At 48.1% G+C, this 22,142-nt stretch overlaps 1 protein-coding gene across 1 annotated transcript; it reads left to right on the forward strand.

Moving 5' to 3' along the window:
• On the forward strand, nucleotides 1-12,052 carry MLEC (malectin). The gene is made up of 5 exons (XM_065417939.1): nucleotides 1-184; nucleotides 7,010-7,188; nucleotides 9,627-9,803; nucleotides 9,973-10,030; nucleotides 11,823-12,052. Exons 1-5 carry the CDS (start codon nucleotides 1-3, stop codon nucleotides 12,050-12,052), a joined length of 828 nt encoding a protein of 275 aa, XP_065274011.1.
• Nucleotides 12,053-22,142: the final 10,090 nt, after the last annotated feature.

The following is a 22,142-nucleotide window of genomic DNA, read 5'->3' on the forward strand; positions in this document are numbered from 1 at the left end:
ATGGGGGCGGCCGGGGCCCGCTGGGCGCCTGGGGCGGCTCTGGTGCTCGCGGCCCTGCTGGGGGCCTCGGGAGCCGGCCTGGCCGACAACGTGATCTGGGCAGTGAACGCGGGCGGCGAGGCCCATGTGGACGTGAACGGCATCCACTTCCGCAAAGACCCGCTCGAGGGCCGGGTGGGCCGAGGTGAGGCCCCGGGGGGAGGGAGCCGGAGGCCTGGCCACGTCCCGCCTCCCTCCGATCTGTTCTCGTCATCTCCTCTGCCCTCCCGCCGGCCCCTTCCCGCTCCCCCTTCGCCCCTCAGGCACCGTCCTGCCGCGCTGCCCCTCCAGTGCGACCAGCCCAGGCTGTGGCACCCCCTGTGCTGCGCGCTGCCCAGGCCCGGGACGGGCAGGTTCCTTGCCATGCAGCGGGCGGTGTGAGGTGGTGATAGGCGCGCATCTGAAGGGCACTTAACCCTTCCCTCCCCCTAGGGGCCCAGCCGGCTGCCCCGGCGTGCCCGCCTCATGGCAGGCTCGGTGAGCGCTTGGAGCAGTGGCTAACGGGGCCGTCTGGAGCCCGGCTAGACGCTTTCCCGCTCCCCTGGCCGGGGCTGTTTGGAGGCTTCTGGCTCAGCGGCCGACTGGGGGCAGGTGCCAGGTGCGGACCGGGCCCTGCTGCCCACGTACCCTTACCAGAAGAACGGCTCCTAGCCAGGTATCCTTCAAAGAGAGGGGGGGGCTAAAGGGACGACCCCATCCGTCTAGGACTTTGGAGCCCTGCTGGCTTGCGCCAGTCTGCACTGATGCCGGAGACCCTAAACAAGCCTTGAGGGGCCAAACTCCCGGGCGCAGCCGCCCTGCATGTCCTCAGTGCACTAGGTTAGCCTCCCATCCCCTTCTGCCTTGTTTGCCCCCTCCTGCTTCCTCCTGGCCTCTCTCCTCACCTCTTCCTTTCCCCATTTGGCGCTCTTGGCTCCTCTGGAGGAGTTCCCTATCTCAGCAATTCTTGTCTCCAGTCACCCAGCAAGTGTTGAACCCTCCTCCCATCTGTTACAGCGATAAAGGTTCCCCTGCCCCCACACTTCTCTTTGACTTGGTTGCCATTTTCCTGTTGATAACCTAAGCACTTGCCATGTTGGGTACCCGTTCTGCTCCTTCATTCCTTGTTCTGTAACTTCCAGTCATGCTGAGGAGGGTTTTTGTGAGGGGGGTGAAGAGAGACAGGAAAGGGAATCGGTACTTGCCTTGTCACATGCTGTGAGCCATGTGGCAATGGAAGGCTGCCCTTAACACTCTGCCCTTACTCCTCTCCAGATGAGGAAGGGGACGGGGCTGATAGTGCTGAACTGCATGTGAACTTGTATAACACTCAGAGCTACCTGCTTCTGCCACCATGACACACTCTCTGGCCAGGTGCATACACGAGAGCAGCTGTTTGTAGAGCTGCAGTCTGACTTTACAGCATGTGCTCTGTTTCAGCAGGCAGGGGAAAACAGTTGGGAGGTTGGTGTCGTCCACCTCTGATTATATCACGAGTCTAGCATGTGATCCTAACTGAGCATAAGTTGCTTATTTGTTCATAGCTGAATGGCTTCACTCTTCTTGAAACTGCTAGGGCATTAGTGTCTCATTGAGATGAGTCTAGATCTAACTTTTGGGAGGGTAGCCTCCAGCGGGAGATAGAAAAAGGAAATGAGCACTTTGGGGACCCTGCATCAGACCTCACAGGAGCAGACTGTTTGAGCTCTCTGTATTGTCCATCAGAAAGCTGTAAATATCAAAGTGATACTTATCAGCAAGAAGCAACAGAAAGTTCTGTGGCACCTTTAAGACTAACAGATGTATTCGAGCATAAGCTTTTGTGGGTGAATACCCACTTGCGTCTGACGAAGTGGGTATTCACCCACGAAAGCTTATGCTCCAATATATCTGTTAGTCTTAAAGGTGCCACAGGACTCTGTTGCTTTTTACAGATCCAGACTAACACGGCTACCTCTCTGATACTTATCAGCAAGAAGAATTTTAAAAGAAGTTATTTAGCTTCTGCTAAACCAGGCCTTTTTTGGGGAGGGGATGCCCACAGGAGCTGAGAGACTGCTATGTTGGCTGTAGCCTGCAAAACTGACTTGCAAAAAAACCACCCCTCTGTTGAGCATGCCCAGTGTCTCACCTGAAATATGGTAGCTCCCTTCTAACTGGATGAGTCTTGCAGGGTTTAGCCTTGTAAAACTTCAAGTTCCCTGCTTTAGACTGCAGGAATATCATCTGAGGGGAAGTCTGTCCTTATGGACTGAAGTGGAACTTACTCTTGAAAGGTGATGCCAGTTTGGTAGCCTGACCATTCAACAACATGCAGCAACTTGCTTTTTCCAGAGAAAGACTCCAGTTTCTGCAGCAGGGGCTGTAAGTTTGAAGCCCCGCTGGGAACAGTCTCAGTGAGACAAGCACAGGGTTCAGGCACTTTCCACAGCTGAACTGCATGTTGCATGGTGGCAGGACCCATTACCCAGTGATGGAATTCTACCAGGGGGCAGCAGGGCTGAGCACCTGCTGGTGAATGAGGAACCCTAGTACCTATTGCATGGGAGGTCACGGTAAATGAAAATGTGACTGCTGGCTCACCCACCATTTCTGGCAGCAGACCTCCAGCCCTGAGGTCATGGCAGGATTCTACATTAGCTGTGCCCTGGGCGAAGGCAGTAAATGGCAATACACTAGTATGGGGTATGTACCACTGTTGTAGCTGCTGAAGCAGTGAAATCAAAGGGTACGTCTACACTTACCGGAGGGTCCGGCAGCAGGCAATCGATGTTCTGGGATCGATTTATCGCGTCTGGTTTAGACGCGATAAATCGATCCCGGATCGATCCCGGAAGTGCTCGCCGTCGACGCCGGTACTCCAGCTCGGCGAGAGGAGTACGCGGCATCGACGGGGGAGCCTCCCTGCCGCGTCTGGACCCGCGGTAAGTTCGGACTAAGGTACTTCGAATTCAACTACGTTATTAACGTAGCTGAATTTGCGTACCTTAGTCCGAAGTGGGGGCTTAGTGGGGACCAGGCCAAAAATCCACCAGAGGGTGTAGGACATAGAATATGTTGCAGCTGCACTTTGGATCCTCAGTTCTAGGGTAGGGGAGGAGCCAGTCAGCACTTAAGCCTCATGAAGTGAGATGCTGGTTTCTTTGGCCTGGTCTACACTACCCGCTGGAATCGGCGGGTAGAAATCGACCTCTCGGGGATTGATTTATCGCGTCCTGTCAGGACGCGACAATCGATCCCCGAATCAACGCTCTTACTCCACCAGCGAAGGTGGGAGTAAGAGCCGTCGACGGGAAGCCGCGGAGGTCGATTTTGCCGCCGTCCTCACAGCGGGGTAAGTCGGCTGCGATACGTCGAATTCAGCTACGCTATTCGCGTAGCTGAATTTGCGTATCTTAAATCGACCCCCCCCTGTAGTGTAGATGTAGCCTTTATCTGCCCACAGCATGAATAATGTCTCTTGGGAGCCAAGTTACTGTTCTCCTTTGCCCCACTTCTGGATGTTCAAATATGATAATGGCTGAAGGTAAAGAACATGATCCCTGTTCTAGTCAGGTACTGTTACACCCAGCGTCAACCACTGCGATCCAGATTCAGGCTGTGTTTACACTGCACACCTTACAACGGTACGGCTGTGCCACTGCAGCCACGCTGTTATAAGGTAAGCCGTGTAGCTGCTCTCTATCGCCAGGAGAGAGCTCTCCTGGGGACAAAATAAAATCACCCCCAACAAGGGGAAGTAGCTTCGTTGACAGGAGAGCAGCTCCCGCCGACGAAGCGCTGTCCACGCTGGTGCTTTTTGGCGTTAAAACTTTTGTCGTTCAGGAGTAAGTTCCACACCCCTGAGTGATAAAAGTTTTAAAAACGAAAGTGTAATGTAGACAAAGCCTCAGTGTTGCAGATGCTGCTGGACTTGTAAAGCCTTGTCTGTGGTGGGGAAATTGCCTGCTGCTGATAATGGTGGCAGCACAATATCACTTAGCTGCAAGTGTAACAAAGGATTGTGTTAAGATACATCCATTATCAGCAACAGGTACCTCTTGTGGTGCAGACAAGGTGAACTACCCATTCAAGGCTTGGGTCTCCTGCCCATCACTGCTACAGCTGCAACAAACAGCATCGATGCAGCTCTCCTTGCAGTGATGGTGTCACTACTTACACAGTGCCCTAGATGTGGTTGACCCTTCACACACAAGTAACAGCCCAGAGGAATTTACCATTTAAATATGTGTACTCTGTAAAGCTTATAGGCTTTTAGTTTGCCCCACCCAAGGCTTATCTGCTGGTGACCTGTATTTCACTAGCTGTAGGTGTTCAAATATCATTATTAATTTTAAGGGGAGGCTGACCTACAACTGTATGATTAACACTTGCAGCTGCAACCTGGAGGAGAATGTCTCTTTGGACTTTAGCAATCTCTTTTTCAATCTGAGGGAAAAAAAGGTTCCTTTTCAAACAGTGCAGGCAGTGTTGTGGTTTGCTCCTCCCAAAAGAGTGTTTGTTCATGGTGCCTCACTGAACAGCAGCCTGTTACAATAACCCTGCTGCAACCACAGTGCCGGGCTCAGCAAGTAAGACTTTAACCCATGAGGTCAACTGCTATCTTCCTTCTCCTTCAACGGTTTTTATTGCACCATCATTTTAGTTCCCTCAGTTACTCATTCTGCTCCCATTTGTGTGGATGGGCAGGTAATGGCTGCAGCAGAAATCCTGCTGCTGATGGCTTACAAGTCCTGGGATGGCATTTTAGGGTTGTTTCCCCTCAAGCCTCAAATTCTGATCCTGGGACTTAAGGGAGAAAGTATAACGAAGGGATTTCTAGCATATCCAGATGCCAAACAAATGAAGATAGTGGCTACTTTTGTTACTTTTAATGTGTAATGGTTTGTTTCTGTCTTGGTGCTTCAGTCATTCTTCACCACAACAAAAATACTGCTAATTCAGATCCACTTCCATTGCATCATGAAGAACTGCAGCATACAAATTAATTAGTCATTTGTGTGATTGGGTGAATTCACTCTGATGGTCGCTATCCCAGCCTGACAACAAACTTCCTTTCTCTGCAGGCTTGTCTCTAACCTGCAGCGTTACATAGGAGTTGAGCTAGTGTTTATGAGCTATTTGGACTACTATAATTAGTTAACATGTAGCTGGAAAAAGGGATGTATTTACAGCAGGATGTGAAAACAGTGAGAGCTCTTCACCTCCTGTGGTTTTGATGATCAAGCCTCCATGACCGTCCCTCGTGGTTACAGAACAATAGCAGTCTTACCCGAGGGTTCTCGCTGTGTAGAACAGGTGTTAGTTTCCTCTCCGTCATTTCCATGGGCTTGGACATAGGTGCTGGGCTACTGAGCTGTTGGCTTACTCTGCATTGGCCAACCCAACCCAATGTCTGTTTCCATGGAAATGGGGGTGGAAATAGCAACTGTCAGCTGACAACTAAAAGCTTAGATCAGCTGTCACTGCTGACTGGAAGTGCCAGTTGTGCAGATGCCATCCAGAGTCTCCCCTATTCCATCCGATGAGAATAGCATTTTAGATTAAGCTCTTTGGGGCTTATGCCATCTTATCTGTTTGTAGAGTGCCCAGTACAATGGGGCTCTAATGCTGATTGAGGCCCCTGAGTTCCATTATGATACAGATATTAAACAACAAGGAAGGACAAACAAGTATTTAACCTCCATGATTGCTTCAGATACCGGCACAGCTAGAAACATTCTTCATTGTGTAGTGTACAGATAACTGAAGTAAAGGCTCACGCACACATGTGGCTCTGATGTATACCCCATAAAATCATATGAGGAAGTTTGCATGGTCATCAGAGCCCTCGGGTGCGCACATCCTTATTGATTCAGGTTCCCTGCGTGGTGTTTGAAGGATTATTAGCAAGAAGAAAGGGGTTTTATTAAGATCCCTCCAATACATGCAACACTCTCCCAGCCTGCATGTTTTCTCTTGGGTGGAACATGGCTTTTTAATGTTTTTTTTAGGAGAAATTGTAATTAGGTTTTTAATGTCAAGTCAGTTGCAGGGGATGGGATTATATTATCTGAGGTGATTCAGTCCTAAATTGACTTCATTTCATTTGTGCACTGCATCATGTTGGTTAAAACATTAGAAGTTCTAAGTGCTCTTTCTCTAGAGAAGTCTGATCTCATGGCCAAGTCCTCTGATGCTGTAGGCCTGGCTTGACATGGGTGAGGCCTTATTTCTTGGGAGACAGGATTAGGGAGGTAAATGGATCAGCAGGCTGGAAACAATGTCTGTACTAGCTAAGATACGGAGAATGCCCAGGGAACCATTTACAGTGGACAGGGTAACAAAGGATATGATAAACCTGGATTGTAAGCTGAGGTAAAGAGTAAGTTATGCATGGACAGTGCGTGCTGTACAGGGTTTGGTTTCTACAAAGTGATTTAAGCCAATTCCAAAATGTGTGATGTAGTGTAATTTGTAAACGTATATAAGGGAAGAGATTTGCTGTGTGACTCTGGATGTGTGGTATACTCTATACACACCCCCTATCCTTGAGTCTGATAATGTAGCTTTACTATATGCCAAATAAAGGAAGCTGAGAAATTAGACTGGAGTCGAACTGAGATCTTGGGGAACCAAGTGGAAAAGGTCTCGGGGGAACCCTAGCGCACCCAGTCTGTGAAATAGGACCTCTTCTCTGCTAACTGGCTTGGGGATGGTTGATAGTCAGAACTGTGTTTCTGTAGGATTCAGGTTTCCTCCAGCCACTGCTCAACCTGCCTCCCCCTCTGGTGTACTGGATTAAAAAAAGAAGTGTGGCTGTTGGTAAAGCGGGGATGGGGACACTTGAAAGGAAGTAGTGCCCCCCATTGGTCAGAATTAGGAGGGACTATTGGGCCTCAAGAGAATTGGTCCTCTTGCAGGTGCTTGGAGGTTGTTTATAGAGTTGTCTTCTGCCGATGCCTCAGAAGTTAACCCTTCCATTCTTGTTGATTTTATATTTGGAACCCAGCCTCTGACTATGGCATGAAGCTGCCAATCTTGCGGTCCAACACAGAGGATCAGATTCTGTACCAGACTGAGCGTTACAACGAGGAGACCTTTGGGTATGAAGTCCCCATCAAGGAGGAGGGCGACTACGTTGTGGTGTTGAAGTTTGCTGAAGTCTATTTTGCACAGTCCCAGCAGAAGGTAAGCTAAGTCTCCCCCGACCCAGGATCCTTCCTTGGTTATCTCTGATGATGCTAATTTCTGTCTAGGGCTGTGTATGCCAGGATCCTGTGACATGCTTTTGGGGAGTTCAGGACTGAGAATCACCTTGTTACTCCCTGCGGAGGGTGAGAGTCTCACGGGAGCTAACCTCTGTGTCAGTTCCCTACACTCTGGTCTGCTAACCACCCAAACAGCCTCCTCAAAAACTTTGCCAGCCTTTACTTTGCCTTGCAGGTAAATCTCAGGTGCACTTCACTGCCCAAAACTCCATGTGGCGTGTTCCTCTGCAGTATCCAGGCCCAGTCACTGGACACTCCCAGAAATTACCAAGTCTGCTGTCTCCAAAGAGGCATATCACACACCAGCCTGTTAACTCAGCTGAGGGTTCACCCTTTACGTAACAGCACTCAGATGAATTTATAGCAAAACCAAGAATAAGTGTCTTAGGAACAGAGATGTAAGTGATACTGAGTAAAGATAGTGGAAACAGATATGGTTACAAATAAAACAAAGTATTAACATGCTTCGAAGAGTCTAACCATAACTTAATGAGCTATAGTCCTTTGGCTGAAGCATTTTTCTTACCCTCAAAGGCCTTTCACAAAGTTTATGGATTTTCAATCAAACCAGGATCCAGTTTTTTCATGAATCTCCCCTCTACCCGGAGTGTGTCTCAGTGAAATGAGTCCCCAGAGGGAACAGCAAATCTTTGAAGTGTATTCTTCTGAAGGGTAACCCTAGATAAAGTTCTTGTCCCCTGCTGGCGTGCAGGCGCTGTGTTATTCATGCTGTCTTTTTCATCCTTTTGTTAATTTGCCTTTCCTGTTGACTTAATATGCAAATGAAGATTGCTTATGTTGGCTTTTACCATGCTCGGTTTACATTGGAGAATTAGGCAGACAAGTTAATCAGCATTCCTTTGTCTAGGAACACTTTGTTTATCAATCCTGCCTGCTTTGCTGGGTTAAACATATTTTCAGTATACACCTGCCATTTCTTAATTGTTCTTAATGATTATGATGACCAGTATGATCTAAGTTTTCATTTGATACCTTACAGGACATTCTTTATAGATAAATACCATGACTGCAATGTGATAGGTATAGTGAGTTTGTCAGGCCTGATTGAAGTTGCTGTTACATGACCGTGAACCCTTTGCCAGAGGGTATTAAGGGGCTCTTAGGGTCACAGCTCCCCTCTGCCCTCTTGCACATCACCATCTGTGGTGTTTTATATGCATAGGTAGGAGTAGCCACAGAAAGGGGTGAAAGAAATGTACTAAGGGTTACAGTCATCTCTAATGTAACTCCACTGAGCCCAGTGGAGCTGCCCTAGGGATGAACTGGTTCCTAAGGATGCATTCCAAAGTGATCCTGAGCTCCCATATCAATTTCTAATATAAAGTAGAGCTCAATGTACTTGTCTGTGAAGTCATGTCTTCAACTGACTTTATATAGCGAAATGTGACTGACACTTGACTTTTGTATAGCACCTTTCTTCTGGAGACATCTAAGCACTTAATGATTCTTGCCCACCTTTGTGATTCCCATTTTGCAGTTGGGAAAACTGAGGCACGTGGGGGTCAAGGCCACACAATAACTCAATGGAAGAGCTGGAATTAGAACCCTAGTCCTGATTCCTTGTCCACTGGACCATGCTGCTTCCTACTTGGTGATTATTTTAAGCAGCAACATTGGCTTGTAGAGGCTGATCAGAAGGATGGAAATAATTGGATGTGAACAGGTGGCTCTCCTGACAAAATAGAGTTCTGTAGGATTTAAGGACTAACATACTTCCTTTTGTTTGCTCCTTTACACAGTTGTGATGGTATCCCAGGCTATGAGTGATGCTTGAGTCACAGCAGCCCAGAGATTAGCTTCCGCTCTGTTAGCTGTTCAGTCTCTTTACCTAACTCCTCCCCTTTCTTCTGCCTCTGGTCTCATCTCTTTCCCTCATGTCTCTCCTTCCCCTGTTTTACCACCAGACTACTGGGATTAAAAAGCCAAGAGCACAATTTTCAGAGGTGCCGAGCACTAACAGCTCCCATTCGAGTCAACGGGAGGTGTGGGTGCATGGTACTTCTGAGGATAGGGCCTAATAAAACTCCCTGCAGTCCTCAGTACTGAACAGTAGTTATGGAGACGTGTTAGAGGCAGGATACAGGTTTGTCTATTTGAAACCATTTTGAAAGGGCTTAATTGTTTAACTTCTGTGGTCTATTTTTGGGCTGTGGGTCCTTCTCAATATGGAGACAGATTGCCATATGTGCAGAGAATCTGCATTGATTTGGTGGCACGTGCAGTAATAACACTTGTCTCCCGGGCTTTGTAACGAGCAGACTGTTTCTGTCCTGTCCCCTCTCAGTCATGTGTCTGATTCCCCTCTGATACTCTCTACAATATCTTCCACCCCTGAAGGTGTTTGATGTGCGCTTGAATGGCCATGTGGTGGTGAAGGACTTGGACATTTTTGACCGAGTTGGACATAGCACAGCTCACGACGAGATCATTCCCATCAGCATCAGAAAGGGGAAGCTGAGTGTCCAGGGAGAGGTTTCCACATTCACAGGGAAGCTCCACATTGAGTTTGTCAAGGTAACAAACCCTGGCTAGGGGAAAGCCCCTTCTTTCTCCTCTCCTCTCCACCCAATCCCTCACACCCTGCCACATGGTGCAGATGTGCATAGGGAGAGGGGAAGTGACTTTGATGGGTGGGGGGTATTCCTTCTTTGACAGCATTGACCTTTGTCTTCCCTTTCGCTAGGGATACTACGACAATCCGAAAATCTGTGCACTATACATCCTGCAAGGAACAGTGGATGGTAAGTTTTTAACTAATAATCCTTCAAGCCTTTTTAGTTTGGAGGGCAACCGATTTCCTTTTAAACCATGTGTATAGCACTCTCCGTATAGTGGCAGCCTTAACTGACCTGTCTCAGCCAGGCCCATCTCCCTCAGCTGTCCCCCGTGAAGTTTTGTCCTAGCGCATCACAGGTGTCTTGTCTCCCCAGTCCTTCAGTCCAAGTATATGAGGCTGCTTCATTTGGAAAGCAGGTTGTGTGTCTAATTCAAAAACTGGGGGCCTTCTCAGTCTCAGTGGCGATTAAACTGGCTAATAGCTAAATTCTTTGGCTGCTAGACATTGTGAGCAGCTCTGCAAAGATCTGGCTCTGGAGACCTCTTTAGCTAGTAATCATTCAGTTTTTCTGGCCTAGTGCTTTCGCTCCACCCTGGGCTTCTGCCCCTTTGGCTCTGAGAATGCAGCTGCAATTTTCCCAGACTTAATCTCCCGAAATATCTCTGTGTGGGGTGTGCTTTGTGGGACGGGTTAGCAGGAGTCCCTGCTCTCTCGTTGCTGTGTGTCAGAGCACTCCGCTGAAATCTTCGTCATATGGTGGGTCTGTTTGCTGCTCTAGAGATCAGGGATTGCTACCCTGCAGGCAAGGAGTTGGCTCTGTGGTCTAGTGGCAGCACAGTCTCTTGCTGTGTGGGGAGTTTGAACTCAGGTCTCAGACCAGCAAGGACTGGGGTGTGGGTTGGGATGTATATTGCTTTGCTTTGGTGGATACGAGGAGTGGCACTGGCAGGTTATGGGGAAGCTGCTGTGAGATAGGTCTCCATTTACGGGTTGGGAGGAATTTGGTTATCAAGGCAGTAAGTCTTGGTCCTGCCTGGGGTCTTATAAGGCTGCCAGGAGCATTACAGGTTGGGATGGGGCAAATGTGCTTGCATGATGTAGCTCTTCCTGAATGAGAAGCTGGAGAGTGGTGATGTCGCTCTGTCCTCACAGGCGGGTTCTTCATAATAGGGCTCTACCAAATTTACAGTCCATTTTGGTCAATTTCACAGTCATAGGATTTAGGATAGTAAATTTCATGATTTCAGCTATTTAAATGTGAAATTTCATGGTGTTGTAATTGTAGGGGTCCTGACCCAAAAAAGAGTTGTGGGAGGGTCGCAAGGTTATTATGTGGGGATTGTGGTACTGCTATCCTTACTTCTGCGCTGCTGCAGGTGGCGGCACTGCCTTCAGAGCTGGGCGGCCGGAGAGCGGCAGCTGTTGGCCAGGCACCCAGCTCTGAAGGCAGAGCCGCTGCCAGCAGCAACGCAAAAGTAAGGATGGCATGGTATGGTATTGCCACCCTTACTACTACGCTGCTGCTGGTGGCAGCGGCTCTGCCTTCAGAGCTGAGTGCCTGGCCAACAACCGCCGCGCTCCGGCCGCCCAGCTTTCTCCCCTGTGAAATCTGTACAGTATAGGGTTAAAAGCACACAAAAGACCAGATTTCATGGGGGGAGACCAGATTTCACAGTCCATCATGCGTTTTTCATGGCTGTGAATTTGGTAGGGCCTTATTCATATACTAATATTTGCTTCACAGGCTGAGAGTGGAGCCATCGAAGTATCTCCATGAATTAGGGTGCTTGTATTGGAGTGGAGTCCTGGCAATGTGGGACTGTGTACCAGTCTATGGGGTGCCCCATGTGCCCTGTTCAACTGGCTGGGTGTGGGTTGGGGCAGGTCACAAAGGGACAGCTTGAGTCAGTTGCCTGTTGGAATCCTCACAGCTCCTTGCAGTGTTCACAATAGTGAATTTCTTTCTCTTCCAACAGATGTTCCAAAGCTGCAGCCTCACCCTGGCCTGGAGAAAAAGGAGGATGAGGAAGATGAAGAAGAGTATGATGAAGGCTCCAGCGTTAAAAAACAGGCCAATAAGAACCGGGTTCAGTCAGGCCCCCGGACACCAAACCCCTACGCCTCGGACAACAGCAGCCTCATGTTCCCTATATTGGTGGCCTTTGGTGTCTTCATTCCTACCCTCTTCTGCCTTTGCCGGTTGTGAGGGCAAGCCCCATGCAGAGATGCAGTGGCAGGGGTCGCAGGCCAGGAGGAAAGGAGTCGGACCAAATGCGGTTGCTTTCAGTTTCTCCATATTTTTCATAATTTAAGGGAAAAAAAGTTCATTTGGAATGAACGGCAGGTACAGGTAAAGGGGGGAGCTCGCCTTCCCCCAGCCAGCGAGCAGCGAGGCCTTGGCTTCCCCTGTTGCACCATAAGCAGCATCCTGTCCTCTTCGGGGAACTTGAGATTAAACTGGATCCTTGCTGGCTGTCTGGGCTGTAGGAAGCTGATGCTGGCGAACTTTGGTCCATACCCTGCACGGAGAGGAAGCTGCGTGACCCAAACGCTGTGCCCTTGTCCAGGTGGATAATTGGTCCCAGCTTAAGAAGCTAAGCAGGGAAGCACTCTCTGAATGTTGCCTGGAAAAACAGCCTTTGAAGTGAGATCTAGATGTGTGTTTTGGTCAGAAGTGTGCACAGATGTTCTGGTGCCTTTGGGTGACTAACAATTATGGGGGAAAGAGACTGGCTTTTCAACAGCTATCTGAATGTGTGTAGCTAAATGCACGATACTTCTCTGTCCTAAAGATACACAGGCTCAGACTTGCTGATGGGTCTCCAGGAAAGGTTCCAACTTTAGAGTGAGTTGCAAAAAGAGCTGAGGGAATTATTTGGCCTGATTTTCTGCACCAGTTGGGAGAGACTTTCCTAGTTTGATAATTGTGTAACGTTAGATCGTTACTGCGGGGGTTCTGCTGTGACCTGCAATAGGCTGGCTTTTTGCTGCAGAGTCTTTGCCCCGGATGCGTTTGGTTTCTGTATCAGTTGTGGCTTTTATTTCCTTTTTAATATTTTTCTTCGCAGTGGCTCACTTCAAGCCCCATCCCACCTTGCCCTCTCTAGTGTACAATGTCTCCCCTAGAGGGGCTGAGAACCAGGTGACCAAAAAAATTGAGGCTCTGAGCCCCCAATGCTTGTGCATCCCTGCTATGATCAATAGTCTGGCAGCCTTAAGACAGAGTAGTGCAACCCTTGAAGCACTTTCCAATGACCCTCTAATCTTTCTGCATCAGCTGCATTGATCTGATCCAGTCTGCAGTAATGTGAGATTGCAGTCTGTACCTACCATTAACTATCTTGCGTAGGCTTTGGAATATCAGGATGTGCCAAAGAATTGGATGCTGGCAAGTGCCAAGGTGCCCAGCCTCTCAGTCCTGTAGGATGAGCGTGTCCATCCATTGTGGAGAATCTGAAATGGATGGAAACTGCTGTAGATCAGTCTGGTCAGCTTCCATGGTCACCTGATGATAGGTCTGAGCTACCCTGTTCACTTTCCCCCACTGAAAGTGGACTCTGCACCTGCATGAAAAGCATGTGTTCTCTGAGTGGGGTGGCAGGAGAGGCTGCTTCGCTCTGGATCTGAGTCTGGTGTAATCAGGAGAGCAGTGTGGAAAACAAAAGCCTGCAATGTGCAATCCACACACTCTTCCTGGTCTGGAACTGGAGGTCCTTGGGCAGCTGGCATCACTTAAGATCTGAATCTGCAAGGTGCTGAGCAGCTTCAGTTCCCATTGACTTATGGGAGTTGGCCGTGCTGCCTTTCTCACAGGAAGTGCCCGGCACCTTGCACAGCCAGGGTAAAGGGTATTCTCTGGAGCTTGAGTCTTGAGACACCAGCCTTGTCAGCTTTCATTCTAATAACATCCATCCTCTTGATCCTCAGGGCAGAATTCTCTTTGCCTTGGGCTAAATCTGTTTCTTTTGGCAAGCATCTCATCTGCTTCATACCATGCAGCTTGACTGAGAAGTAATCCTCCTGCTGCTCCTGCCTGGATTCTAACTTTTCCTATCAATTGCTTTTGAGCACAATTGTATGTAGCTGCTCAACTCACACCTAGCCTTTTGATAAGCTAGACAGAGCCTCTTGGTGAAGGGTCAGCAGAGCTCTATGAATAGTCCGTTTACAGAAGCCAAGGCATTTACTTTCTTCCTATTAATTTTCAAGCTGTGGAAAGTGTTGCCCAGCCATGAGTGCCAAGACAGGAGCTAGGGACACTGTCAGAGCATTGGGCCCCAAAGCAGCCATCTTTCTGAGCAAGTGCATTGCTGCTTTGCGTTTAACCACAATTCTGATTCTGTAAGTCCAGTGCAGAATATAGGATCCAACTGAGCTTTCTCCCGTTGCTACTGTCAGCCACTAATGCTCGCACAAGCAGTTCAGTTGGTAAAACTGTCAGAGAATGCTTGACCATAATGAAACCTACCCACGGGGAGGAGAAGGCTAGCAGTAGATCTCCAGAGCAAGCCAAGCTCTGAAACACTGGGAGGCCTGGGACTAGCAGCTTCATTCAGCTGTCTCCTCCTGGACTCGTATCACTCCTAAATGCTTATTTTTTTTAATGTAGGAGTCAATTAAAAAGGGGTATTTTGAGGACATTTTTTATTCCGAGTGGCAATGTCTGTAAAATTTTGTCTAACCTTATGATTTCCCCGGATCTCTTTGGCCATCATCTGATCACTCTAACACACTAGAACAGCACAGGGTTTGGAACCTTAATCAAATAGCAGGAACTTCTTGGGTTCAGCACAAACTACCCCGATTCATTAGGCAAACCAAGAACTTGGTCTTGAAAACAACAAGCCTTCCAACTGAGGAGTGTGCTCTTCTCTTCCCCTGAGATGCCAGCATTTCTTAGACACAAGTCTCCTTCAGCACCTCTCAGCCCCTGCACCTTGCACAGCTTGAGCTCAAGGGCCCACATCTAGGATCATAGGCATTAGAGATGGAAGAGGCCTGTTAGATTAGTCCATTCCTCTGCAAGGCCAGGGTAGCTGATCCCCCCCCTGTTCCTTCTAATAGTGGCAATGCACTTGCTCTGTGCTGGACTCCCACCTGAGGATGAAGCAGCGTGTCTTTAGGTGTAGCCGGCACAGCATTAGGCTTCTGTATGTTGCAGCCTATGTTTTTCAAATAAAATTAATTCAGTTTATTTGATTTTTTTTTTTAAATTGGAATATTTTTTGCTCTGTTTACCCATAACTTGGTTATCAAGCCTTATCTTCTGCACTAGGGGTGAGGTACTCGCATGGGTTTGGGCTCCCTCCCTCCCTTAGCTGCTTGCTGGGTCTCCTGGCCCCATGATGGTACTATAATAAAGCAATTTTCCTTTTTGCTTTCCTGTTCCAACCCTTTCCTTTCTGGCAGCTTCAGACTTCACTTGAAGGGTCCTTTTGGGACAAATGAAACATGTGCTTTATTTTTATTTTTTAAATAAGGATATTGAAGGATGGGGGTGGGGGGGTGCGGTGGTCGGAGGGACCCATCCAACATATGAATGGATATTGAGGTCCGATTGTGGCTCGCTTTTGCCTAGATCTCTTCCTAGCCGCATCTGCATTTCAGCTGGTTAAAGACTGGCAAGAGGTACGCGGCTTGGGGGTGGTGGTTTAGGGCTACTTTATTTTTCTGTTGTTGATATGTTGGAATATCTTATCGTTCAGCCGTTGTCTTTCACTGATGTTGGTTTCCATTTGTATTTAGGGGTGGATGGTTGAGCAAATACAATCAGCAGGCGAGGCTGCTGCATGGTGGAAATGAGTGGAGAGTCAGTGATTGCTTCCATGACACGTTGCAAACTCTGGCTGGCTGTTTGCCTTTGGAACGGCTGCGCCGCTATTCTGCTTCCCTGAAGGAGGAGCTTTTCCATGGCCTTACACTCCGTTAGTCTATAATGCAGGCCAGTGCCCTGGGGGTTAGGAGACCAGTTAGAAACAATCAAGGTAGTGTAAAAATTCAGTATCACAAACAAAACAGCAGCGGGCAAATACGGACCTGGTCCCAGGGTGTGCGCATCCTTGCAATAGTGGGCAGGGTGGAGTGAGTACATTCAGGCCACAGCTCAGTGTACCTTGAGAAGCCTGAGGATGGACAGTTGTGTTCTGTTGGACAGATTGTTTAGAAAACAGGTTTAGTCAAGGTTTTTTTTCTAAAAACATAAAAAAAGCAACGTGATGATGATATGGGCTTGACTTGAACCTTCCCAGCCCAGGGTATTCAAACTGCAGGTGGAGATTCTTTGGTTTATGTTTTTCCTCCCCACCTGCTGTGCCTAGGGTGTGGGATCTCAGAATAGTAGGCAGCCTTACACACCTGAGCCCTTCTTCCGCAGTGCAGTTGGGAGAGTGAGGATCTGTTTCTTCCTTAACTCTGAATTCTGTGGGCGTTAGTAGCTTTAAACCAGCCCTGTAACTTTGTACTGTAGTGTTTGTGTGAGTGGAACAATATCTAACCTTTCCCTCTGGATTGCAGGTGGAAGCAAGTGGAATGCCAAAGCAAATTCTTATGTTCATTTTTGGTGCCTTTTTGTTGTGGTTTGATCACAAGTCTGTTGGAAGAAGCTTCTGTTTCAAGGAACTTCTGTTTCCTCTTTAAATCTAACTCCTGGAGGAACCGGTCCCTAATCCAGGCACTTCCCCCTCTAAAAGCAGGGGGTATTATTTTACCGTCCTGAGATCCATGCTCTGGAATGTCCTAGAAGTACGGTGCTACTTGTGAATATCCTCTGATAGTTTCTGCTGTCTGGATGGATAGTAATGGATGTGATAGGGGAACTGGCAGGCTCCTTCAGGTTTGCTGTCCCCAAAGAAATCTTCAGAGGGATGGGAGCTCCCAGGAAACATTGTGCCCGTCTGTCCATTGTTTTCAGGGGCTTGGTGAAGGTCAGATTTTGGGTAGGAGCGTGGCCTTCAGCATGGCTTCAGTCCTGCTTCTGTAGCAGTAGCGTAGTTTATGGCATGATGTCAACCCCATCCCGCATCAGGACCTTGCTAGCAAAGGGCTTCTCCTAGAGTGGCAATTGTGGCAGGGACTCTAAACCAAGAGCAGAATACAGTACTTCATCCCTGGCTTTCCTGTGGTTGAGACTGGACTAGCAGCAACCATTGGAAGCATAGTCCAGTTTCAGCTGTAGCCTGCACAGTCTCTTTGGAAAGGGATAGAAAACTACTGGAGTCTGCACGGCTCTTGATTTGTAACAGATTCTGAGAAAGTGGTATGGGACAAAACTTCTCTTAAACTCCTGCTAGTAGCAGACTCTCTGCGGCATCTGTCTGCTCCTTGTGCCCATTAGGGCAGGAGAGAGATCTGCTTAGTGGGAATCCTAGGGAGAGCAGGGTCTGGAATCTCAGAATCAATTCCACAATCTGGCTGTGCTACATCTCCATGACAAATCCATGCAAAGGTCTAATGGGACTAGGTTTGGGGTTTTTTTTACACACTTGCCTCTGTTTCCACCAGATTTTATCCAGTGATTAATTCTAAATAAGCTTAGGTATGTATTCTTGAGGAGGAATATATAATGTGGGTTGGAACTGAGAACTCCTCCCACAAGTTCCTGATCTTGACGTAACGGTTAGGGGATGCTTCAGACCCATGAAACTTGTGATTATTTCACATCCGATCTGAACAGACTCATCCCAAGACTATGGTAGCAGGTGTACTTAACTTCTGGCATTGGTCTGTGAGGAGGAGGAGGTTGCAGCCAGGGTTCTGTCTTCCTGGACTCTGGCTTACGCAGAGTTTATAGCTATATATTAAAGAACTATTTCTGAAGAGATCAGGGAAATGCCCTGGGGTGCTCTGTGCCTGGTCTAATCAGCATGACTCTCATTGCTGACATTGGTTTTTATTCCCCCCCCCCTCCCCATAAGTGTTTTATTAAAAAAAAAAAAAAAAAAAATACAGAAGTGCTTTCTTCCCTCCCAGAGAGAGTGCTGTCTGCTCAGGAAATGTGAATAATCCATAGCAAACAGCAAAGGCTCAGGAGGCTGTGGGTAGAGATTAATCCCAGGGAAAGTGGGAAACAGCAGCTCAGACAGGTGTCAAGAGCAGTTTTTAACAAGTCTTGTTTAACCAGAAACTCTTCTTAGTGTGTGTGAATCTAGGAAATGCAAAATCTTTGAGCCATAGTTATTTCTTATTCATGTGTGTTAGGGGTGTGCTTATTTGTTCTCAGTGATTCGGTTTTAATCCAAGCATGTTCAGTCAGGATCTTGGAGTGAGTAAAACACCCACTATAGGCTGATAAACTTGGGCCAGGGCTGATCCTGGGGACTTCTTGCACTCACGCTCTTCCTGCTTAAGAAATCAACCAGTCTGTAAGGTGGCTCCAGGCTGCATGAAACAAAAGTAGAGTTCTCAGGGTCTTTGGAGAAATAGCCTGGATTGCCCAAGGCTTTAGCCCAGTTACAGTGACAATGTTTGGGTCCCATCTGCACAGCAACTCTTAACTGTGTTGTAAGTGGGTCCCAGGACTTGGATATGGTTGTGTAGACAAGGCCTGAATGAGCTGCTTGCAGGTCCCTCCTTGCTAAGGGAACACTGGCTTCTTGCAGTCAGCTGATTTGTTGAGCATTAAGAACCACACAGTTGCAAGCTCTACTCAAGGCTGCAAGACTTGAATGACCATGAAGGATATAGCAATATGGGGAGAAATATTAATTTCTTTTGGGGTAAATCTTCATCTGTATTAGTAATCAGTACTAAAGGGTTTTGAAGGAGGATTTTTTTTTATTTTTTTTTTTACTGTCCATTGCTTTGTGTTATAACAACTTGCGGTGACTGTTTGTTTGTATCAATCTTAGGCCCTGGGTTAAAAGCACAGATGTCTATTTCTGATTAGACTGGCTTTGCAAAGACTTGTTCTTTTGGGGAGAAGAGCTGGGTGTGTGGGTGGGTTATTTTATTTTTGGTACATGTAGCTGTTTATTTTTTAATTTTCCCAGGATGTTTGGTTGAGGGAATGTTCTGAAATCTACTGCCTGGCAGTTTTAACCAGCAGTGTATTAAAGGAAAATAAACAAAATTATATTGTCACTTGGAGCATCTGGTGCTTTAAAAAAAGCCAAACACACGTGTCTTTTACTGCACAACAAGATTCCTTGAAGTGCTGAGATGGGCCTAGCTGTTTCCATTTACAATCCACCTGTAGAAGAGGCTCTTGGCTCCGATCAGGCAGGATGGAGGCAGATTCTGCCTCATGGGTGTATTATGATCTATGTCAATCTTTGCTTGAGACAGAAGGGGGGGAAAGGGACCCAGCTCTGAGCAAAGAGAGGGTATCAGGGTTACCCACTTATTCAGGTGTTGCCACCTTCCCCTGAGCTACAGGGCAGCACTTGTGGCATGGCAGGTGCTATTAATTAACAGGTAGTGTGTAAAGATTCAGCAGCAGGGTCTGAACGCTGTAAGGATTCTTTGGAGACACTAATGTGGCTGGGTGTTTGAGCTGAGTGTACAGCATTTTCTTGGCCAATACCAGGGATTTTGGGTGGGTAATTTGGCACAAGGTAACTTGCATCAAGGGATGCCCAGAGAACCACTGCTGGAAGAAGGTCTGGGTGTATGGCGGATCCCATCAATCTAGGGACAGTGCCACCGCTGTGTATTCATGTGTAGATAAGGCCTTACTAAATGGCCCAGCCAGCATTTCAGGTGGGGCCTGTGAGGAGGGAAGGAAAAGCTCCATCCGTTTCCTACACAAAGCTACCTGCTGCAGGGAGGGAGGAGAGTGGTGGAGAGTAGCACTCCTCCTTTTCCATTGGGCTGTTGGAGGTGGCTCCTAAAATACCCTTATTAATATTGTGTAACTAAACTGAAGATGGTGGGTTGTTTTCACTCTTTAGTAACTCTTGCCTTTTTCAGGATGATGCTCCAAGGAGTTCTACCAGAGATGACATCCATGGGCCAAAAACATGTGTGTCTGAAATAGGCAGGGCAAACAATGTGTGTGTCCCCCCACCCCATCACCAAAGTCAGCTGCACACACTCACCCCCGTGACTTGTGAACACTTACATATGAGCATTATCAAAAACTAAGAGGAACAATCTTTGTTGGATCCCTTTGCGTTAGGATGTCACTGCGGTGCCTGATGGTAAAAATGACACAGCCCCACAAGGAGAAGCTGCAGCAGCTGCCACATGAAATGACTAGGTAGGATTGTCTAACTGCAGTGTCCCGAGTCAATCTTTGCAATGGATAAGTTGTCGTAATTGATGGTAAGATTGGGGGAAAGGAGGCTATTGGGGATCTGAAAAGAGGAGAGAAGGCAGGGAGACTCGGATACAGCAGAGAGCCCTGCCTCACTTGTCAGCTTCTCCCAACTGCAGTACAGGCATTTGCTTCTTTGGGGGTAGAAAAACAGGGAGTTTACTGCATTCTCTTTGAAGCAGCGCCAGCTGTTGGCCCAGAGACCACCTGGAAGTGAATAATAGTTGTGTTTGAGGCTTTACAGAGATGTAGGAAGTCTTGGCTCTGTCCCACACAGCTTACTTCCTCAATAAACATGCAGAGGAAGGATGGGAGGTGCAAAAAGCAAAGCCACTCAGCCTGAGGTTGGGTCAGGTACTTGGAGGCTGGTGTGGTGAGCGAAGGTATCCTAGATTGTAAGTCTGCTGCTGCTGCGTTGGCCCACTACCAAAATGGAATAGTTATAGGTAGGGTTAAGATCTTGTCATCGCGGGTATTTTTAGTAAAAGTCTGACAGGTCGTGGGCAATAAACAAAAATTCATGGAAGCCTGTGACCTTAGTTATAGGGTTCAGACCCCTACTGGCTGTGTGGGCTGGTGCTTGGGAGATCAAGAAACCACAACTTGTAACCACTTCATTAAGTGAAATTACTTACCACTGTTTTGTGACGCTACTGCTCCTCTCTCTCCTCAGGGATGGAAGCTACCCATCCTCTGTAATTAAATTGCTGCCCCAGAAGATACTTCCTTCAATTAAATTGAGTAATATAGTAATGTTTCTATTTGCTCCAAATCTGTGCTTGCTAAGGGCTAGAGCTGCCTCTCTAACTACAGCTACTGGGAGAAATGGGGCCTCATGACGCATCTTAGAGGATAATTCAGTCCCTGAAGCCTTGTGTGTGGGAGCAGTGCTGTTTTCATCTCTTCAATTAATTCCTAGGAGCCTCTGCATTGTCAGCCCAAATTCATCCGCCTTAGAATCTCTGCAGTGACTGACTCTGCTAGGGCTGGAAGCAGATGCTTCATATATAACTTAAAAAAACATTGTTAAAATGAGTGAACACTAGCCATGGGCTGAGCAGAGCAAAAGTGTTGTTCAGAATGAGATGTATTTGTGAACACACAGACTAGCATACTATCTGTGCGACCCTCTTGAAGCTGTTCCGAAATGTTAATGTGCCCTAGGTGCCTCCTTGTGGGCTCAGACATATTGATCAGTGCTGCAGATCCATGGCTAGTTTTAGAAATTACACTATTTCAGCTCTGCTGTGCCCTGAGAGGGAAGGCTGCATGTGGGCAGAGCTGGAATGGGGTTTGGTGTCTCCAATGGCACGCAGCGGAGATGTGACTAGGGCATCCACAGTGCAGAATACAAAGCTGCTGTTAGCAGGATTGAGAAATAGGCCTTATGCCATATTTTCTTGTAACAACTTAGATCCCCATCCAAACTGGTTCCGATTACCTGGTATCAATTCACCAAAGCATAAGTGCCCCCCCCCCTCCCTTGTACTGCTCTGTCTGCCCATGATCCTTTCTGTGAGCATAGCTCTTCCGCGGCAGCTTGCTCAATGTCCCCACCTCTGGCTGTGACTGCAGGGCACAGTAACCAGCCCTGTAACAGCGAGCTGCCCCCGAGAGCTAGAGCACGGATGCGGCGCATAGCCAGCCCAGCATTGCAGGAGTCCTGACTCCCAGCAGCTCCTGGGCTTTGCTCTGCACAGTAACTTTCAGGGGGAAAGACTGTGGGTGGGGCTGATCCCTGCCACGTAGGGGGGGGGGGGCAGCTGATGCTGAATAACCGTGTCTAGCTGGTTAGGGCACAGGGAGAAGGGGTGTGTGGCAGTAGCCACAGGGCTCCCATCCCAGGGCGTCCCTCCTCCCCCTCAGAGCCAGGCCCAGCGCCCGGAGCACGCTCTTGACCGCTCCACGCAATAGAGCTCGACTCTGCGTTGCCAGATTGGGTCTCCCTTCCAGGCATTGCACGCAGTGGACCATGCTTAGCTTCAGTCGCCAGCCGGGCTCTCAGAGCCGAGCAGAGGGGCCGAAGTACTTCCGGCGTCGCCGC

The sequence above is a fragment of the Emys orbicularis genome, chromosome 16 (assembly GCF_028017835.1).
Source record: "Emys orbicularis isolate rEmyOrb1 chromosome 16, rEmyOrb1.hap1, whole genome shotgun sequence".
In the NCBI taxonomy this organism is placed as follows: Eukaryota; Metazoa; Chordata; order Testudines; family Emydidae; genus Emys; species Emys orbicularis.

What these genes read in the sequence shown, in the direction of transcription:
- MLEC (XM_065417939.1), top strand. Translation starts at nt 1, where the DNA reads ATGGGGGCGGCCGGGGCCCGCTGGGCGCCTGGGGCGGCTCTGGTGCTC. An exon ending in CGAGGGCCGGGTGGGCCGAG is followed by an intron (nt 185 to 7,009) that starts GTGAGGCCCCGG and finishes TTTGGAACCCAG; the next exon opens with CCTCTGACTATGGCATGAAG. An exon ending in TCCACATTGAGTTTGTCAAG is followed by an intron (nt 9,804 to 9,972) that starts GTAACAAACCCT and finishes CCCTTTCGCTAG; the next exon opens with GGATACTACGACAATCCGAA.